We start from the raw sequence: 6087 nt of genomic DNA on the forward strand, positions 1-6087 counted from the left end.
AGTACCACACACCCAGCAGTCCACAGGGGGGACCCATGGATGCCCATGGCTGCATCCTGCAGCACCCAGGGGCCTCCCAGATCCAAGGGGCACCCAGGGACCCTTGGCACCCAAGGTCCCCCCCACCCCCAGAATCACCCAGCTCCAAAAGGAACCCAGGGAGCCCCAGGACACCCCAGCTCCAAGGGGAACCTAAGGACGCCCCAGCACCCAGGGTCACCCAGTGCTCCCCAGCATACAGTGGCACTGGTTGCCCCGTAGCGCTGGCCGGCGGGAGGCCTGCTGGGGAGGGGGGAGTGGGGCCATGCCCCCACCCAGGGGCGGCTCCGGGGCTGAGTGGGTCAAATCCTGGGGGTTGGGGGCAAGTGAGGATGGTTGGGGAGGAGTAGGGGGACAGCAGGGGGTCTGGGCCCCAGGGGAGGTGGGGGGGGCCAGGGTGGGATGGGGCACTGGGGCTGGGGCTCAGAAGAGCCCGCAGTCCTTGAGGTTCTCCTTGATGATGATGTCAGTGACGGCGTCAAAGACGAACTTGACGTTCTCGGTATCAGTGGCGCAGGTCATGTGGGAGTAGATTTCCTTCACGTCCCGCCGCATGTTCAGCTCCAGGAACTGCAGCTTGATGTAGTTGCCCGCATCATCATAGGTGTTGGGACCTGGTGGTGTGAGGGTGAGTGGGGTCCTCACCTGGGCTGGTGTTCCCCCAAGCCATGGGTGCTCCCCCAGGTGGGCAAACCATGAGCAATGCTCCTGCAGCACTGCTTGCATGGGGTGCTGGGGACACCTGGTGGGTGCTGCTGCAAGGTGCTGGCACCCAACCCTTCACCATCACCCCCCCACCTGCCGGGTGACCTGCTGCCACCCTCACCATCGTAGTCAGGGAAGCAGATGCTGAGATGGGCCTTCTTGATCTTCTCCAGGAAGACATCCTTCTTGTTGAGGAAGAGGACAATGGAGGTGGTGGCGAAGTAACGGTGGTTGCAGATGCTGTTGAAGAGGTGTAGGCTCTCGTGCATGCGGTTCTGCAGAGGGACATAGTCCCGTGGTGACCTCCCATGTTGTGATGGGGACAAAGTGGAGGGGGCATGGGCTGGTGAGCCTTTCTCACCACTTCGTCATCCTCCACCAGGACCATGTCATAGGCGCTGAGGGCTGCAATGAAGATGATGCAGGTCACCCCTTCAAAGCAGTGGATCCACTTCTTCCGCTCTGAGCGCTGGCCGCCCACATCGAACATCCTGGGCAGGACAAGGAGAGAGGTCAACAGCCCCACCCCTGCCCACCCCTAGTGCCAGCCCTCACTGGAGACATGGCCCCCACCTAAAGTTGAGGTCTTTGAAGGAGAACTGGGTCTCGATTATGCCAGTGGTCTTGACGCGTGAGCGCAGCACGTCCTGCTCCGTGGGGACATAGCCAGGTGTCACCAGGCGCTCCAGGTCTGACAGGTAGCTGGCCGGGCACATGGTGAACATGAGACACAGGTTGGTACCCCCAGCCCAGACCCCCACCCATACCCCACATACTAGCCGGCCGAGTCGTTGAGCTGGTACTCGGAGGCACGGTCGAAGCAGGCCTGGATGCCCGTGTCCTTCCAGAGCCGCCCAATGATGTCTGACATCTCCTTGGGCATGGTGCCCTCCTCAATGGTGTCGGAGAGATGCAGCAGCTTGCGGGCATCGTCCTACAGGCAGGGGAGCTCAGCAGGGCCAGGGGGCTGGGGGGACACCCCTGCCTGGCATGGGGTGCTCCTCACCTGGCGAGCTGAGTCCCCATACTGGATGTTGAGAGTGGTCATGGCCCGCACAATGGCCAGCATGGACTGGAGTGTGTTGCTGTAGATGATGGCGATGAACTCCAGGCATTCCTCCAGCGAGTAACCGTCCTGGTGGATGATCCTGGCCGGGGAGGGGGGCACAGGGCTGAGCTGGAGTGGGGGCACCCATGGGTGCAGCATGGGGCTGAGCCAGGCACTGAGGGCTGGGTGCACCCCATGGATGTGCTGTGGGACAGAGCTGGGCGCGGTGGGACATGGGCACCGGGTGGCTGTGGCATGGGGCAGGTATGGGGCACAGTGTGGCACGTATGTGGCACAATGGGGCACGGCACCCCTTGGCACTCACTTCATCTGCTTGACGATGGTGCTCTTCCCTGACTCTCCTGCTCCTGTGGGGACAAAGCACGGGTCACAGCAGTGTCCACACTGGCCCCAGGGACCACCGGTGCCTAGCACACCTGGAGACACTGGTGGCTGTGCCAGGGCCGTGTCGCAGGGCAGGGGATTACGGCCTGGTGCCACTGGCATTAAGGTTGGGCTGAGCTGCTGTGGTTAATGGGATCTGTGGCAGCTCAGCCAAGGACGTGCTTGGAGACCCAGGGGAGGGGTAGGGGACATGGTGGCACCGCAACCCCACCACACACCACCTGATACCCAAGTCTGCAGCAGTGCAGGAGGACATGCCAGGGGGCAGCGATGGCACCCATGACCCCACCACGTCCAGGGCACCCCAGTCCTTGGGCACCACTGGAGCAGCTGAGAGGGACTGGGAGGGACCCACAGTGCTGGGGGACATCAGGGGCAGACACAGGGGTGCTGGTGTGGGCTGTGTGGGGTGCCTGGGAGGATGGGGTAAGGTGGAGGGCTGCCAGGATGGTGCTGGTAGGGGGTGTTGGTGAAGGCTCTTGAGATGGGTTGGTTGGGGTTGTGGGGCAGGGAGGGCTGGGATTCAAAATGTGTTGGGCTGATTGGGTTTGGGGGAAACCTGGAAGTCAGGGGATCACAGTGCTGGTTGAGGTGGTTTGTGGGGTTTGGGGTGCCTGGCAGGGTGGGGGCTGTTGAGCAAGATATTGAGATGAGCTGGTTTGGGAGAGTCTGGGAATAGGGGGACTGTTGGGGTGGGCTGGTTTGGCTTAGGAGTGTTTGGGGGAGAGGAAAACATTGGGCTGTTTTTTGAGGTCAGCTGTCTGGGTTTGGGGTTGCTGAGGGGTGACAAAGGAAATGTTGGGGGGCTGTTAGGGTGGGCTGGTTGGGTCTAGGAGTGATCAGGAGCAGTGGGCTGTTGGGGGAACTGTTGGGCTGGGCTGGTTGGGTTTGGGGGGGATCCGGGAACTTTGGGTGGCCTGTTCGGGGGGCCCGGTTAGGGAGCATGTTTGGAGGCCAGGGGAAGGTTGGGTGTGCTGGCTGGTTTTAGGAGGGGCTGTTGAGGTGGGCTGGTTGGGTTAAGGGGTGCTAGGAGGTGTCAGAGGAACACTGGGTGGGCTGTTGGGGTAGATGCACAGGGACGGGTATCTCCCCCAGGGTGTTGTTCCCCACATACCCAGCAGCAGCAGCTTGACGGTCCTGGCATCCTTCTCGGCATCCTCCTTGAGTTTCTTCTCTAGCTCACGGGAGTGCTTCTCCTCAGCGCTGGCCCCGGCACCCATCCTTGGCCCCGCGGCCCTGCGGCTCACCCGCTCCTTGGAGGTCAGCACCAGGATGGGCAGCGAGCTCCAGCCTCCCGCCGCCTCCAGCGCTCGCCTCCCTGCTGTGCCCACTGCCGACTGCCACCTCGCTGCCACCACCACCCACCAATGTGGGCCAAGGACAGGGCCAAGGTCCCGGGGGGCCGCCCGGCGCGGTGCTGCGCCAGCACCCACGGCTTAAGCTGTCCACCCCTAGATAAACCCCCTTAAGTCTGCAGCGGGCTGAGCTCAGCAATCCCATGGCTCCCGGCGTCAGCGCTTCTGCCGGGGGGGCCCAAGGTTGGCCAGCCCCCTGCTTTGTCCCTGCCATGAGACTGGGGACAGTGACCCGGGGGTGTGCGACTCCCCCAGCTCTGTCTCTGCTGTGGACCCCGGTGGGGGTTGGCACTGGGGGGAATCTGTTGTGGTCCGGCAGGGGCTGGGTGCCATGGACTGAAATGTCCCCATTGTCCCCAGCACAAGCTGGTCATCGCCACTCTCTCTGAACCAGTGCCCACAACCTCCTCAGTAAGCCATCTCAGCATCCCCAGGTTCTCATGCCCAGTGTCCCCATGGGCACCCAGTGATTGAATGCCATCCCGTCACCTCATCCTCTGTCCCCAGGACCTCTTCCAGGACCCTCCACCAATGTCCCCAGGCCACCCAGGTGCACTTCTTAGTATCTCCACTCACTCACCCGTACACTGCCAGTGTCACCACCTCAGCCCAGTATCACCCCTGGAGTCCCCAGAACCCTCCAGCAACACATGCACAATGTCCTCAGGGATACCCGAGTACCCTCCCCAGAACCCCTCCCTGGTGTCACTCCTCAGTATTCCAAGGAGAAATTCCAGTCCTCTCCCAGTGTACTCAGGACCGGCGCCCCCACCCCCAAGCCCTGTCCAGAGGCACTCCAGTGCTCCCATGCCAGCTGCAATGACCCCCCCTCCAGCGTCCTCAGGTCACTCAGAGCTCTCCCCAGTGTCCTTAGGCTACAATTTCCCCATCTCCCGCGTCCCCAATCCCCCCACATTGCCATCGTGGCCCCTCCAGTAAGACTTAGTGTCCCCAAGGACACACCAATAATCCCTCAGTGTTACCCTGCCACCGCCCCAGTGTTCCAAGGCCCTACTAGGGTTCCCCCAGGTGTTTCCAGTAAATATAAGTGCCCTCGTGTCCTGATCTGCACCCCCGCCTCGCTGTACAGTGTCCCCCCCCGTCCTGTGCGGCTTCTGCAGAACCGCTCTCGGCCGCCAGGGGGCGAAAGGACCCAGCGCAACCCAGCGCCCCCAGCACAGCCCTGCACCGCCCCAGCACAGCCCTGCACTGCCCCAGCACAGCCCTGCACTGCCCCAGTACAGCCCTGCACTGCCCCAGCACAGCCCTGCACTGCCCCAGCACAGCCCTGCACCGCCCCAGTACAGCCCTGCACTGCCCCAGCACAGCCCTGCACTGCCCCAGTACAGCCCTGCACCGCCCCAGCACAGCCCTGCACTGCCCCAGTACAGCCCTGCACCGCCCCAGAACAGCCCTGCACTGCCCCAGTACAGCCCTGCACCGCCCCAGAACAGCCCTGCACCGCCCCAGTACAGCCCTGCACCGCCCCAGAACAGCCCTGCGCCGCCCCAGTACAGCCCTGCACTGCCCCAGTACAGCCCTGCACCGCCCCAGCACAGCCCTGCACCGCCCCAGTACAGCCCTGCACCGCCCCAGCACAGCCCTGCACCGCCCCAGTACAGCCCTGCACCGCCCCAGCACAGCCCTGCACCGCCCCAGTACAGCCCTGCACTGCCCCCAGTTTAGCCCAGGACCTCCCAGCACTGATCCTAGCGCCTTCCTGGGACTGTCCAGAGGAGCCCGGTACAACCCACATCGCCCCCAGTACCAACCAATGTCCCCAGTACAGCCCAGTATCAGACACTATCAGACACTGCCCCCTGTAGAGCCTTCCCCATGGCCCCAGTATTGCCAAGTACTGGCTCCAAGTACCGAATCCTAGTGCTCCAGTACTTCCCCCAGTGCTCCCACTACTGGATCTTGAGTGCTCTCAGTGCCTCCAGAAACAGCCAGTACTGGTCACTAGCCCAGCCCAGCGCACCCACCCTCCCAGCGTACCCCTAGCGCCTAGACAGTATCAGCCAGTACTGACACCTCCCATGACCTGTCCAGTGCCCTTAATGCCACCCAGTACCCCCAGTGTTCCCAATACAGCCCTGCCATGTGAATTCCAAGGGCTCCTCAGCTCCCTGGCTCCAGCCCAATCCTCCGCACCCTGGCAGGGCTGAGGGGCAGAGCTGGATGGATCCTGTGATGGGAGCAGGTGGCAGCACAGCCCCTGGCTGCTGCCTGCTCTCTGCCTGCTCCCTGCCCGCTCCCCAACAGAGCACAAGCAGGTGCCCTCGTCAGTCCCAAAGCCAGTGTTTATTTGGGGGTGCCCCCGGCTGTGTTTGGGGGCACTTGCTCAGCCCTGGCTGCCCCTCTGCTCCCCATGTATAACTATTTACAGGCCCCCACACCCACCAGGGTGCCCTGAGGGGACGGCTGATGGGCTGGGTGCCCTGAACACCCATGGGTGCCAATGCCAGTAAGCATCGGCAGCTGCCTGAGGTTTTACCCCAGCACAGCCCCTTCTCCTTCCCTTCCCCATCCAAA

General features: G+C 63.0%; 1 protein-coding gene across 1 annotated transcript; it reads right to left on the bottom strand.

Moving 5' to 3' along the window:
- Positions 1-462: 462 nt before the first annotated feature.
- GNAT1 (G protein subunit alpha transducin 1) lies at positions 463-3417 on the bottom strand (the record flags this gene model as incomplete). Its single annotated transcript, XM_082059865.1, has 8 exons — positions 463-653; positions 866-1019; positions 1106-1235; positions 1318-1446; positions 1521-1678; positions 1751-1892; positions 2118-2160; positions 3312-3417. 8 exons carry the CDS (start codon positions 3415-3417, stop codon positions 463-465), a joined length of 1053 nt encoding a protein of 350 aa, XP_081915991.1.
- Positions 3418-6087: the final 2670 nt, after the last annotated feature.

Source organism: Streptopelia decaocto (genome assembly GCF_964273445.1).
Source record: "Streptopelia decaocto genome assembly, chromosome: 8".
In the NCBI taxonomy this organism is placed as follows: Eukaryota; Metazoa; Chordata; class Aves; order Columbiformes; family Columbidae; genus Streptopelia; species Streptopelia decaocto.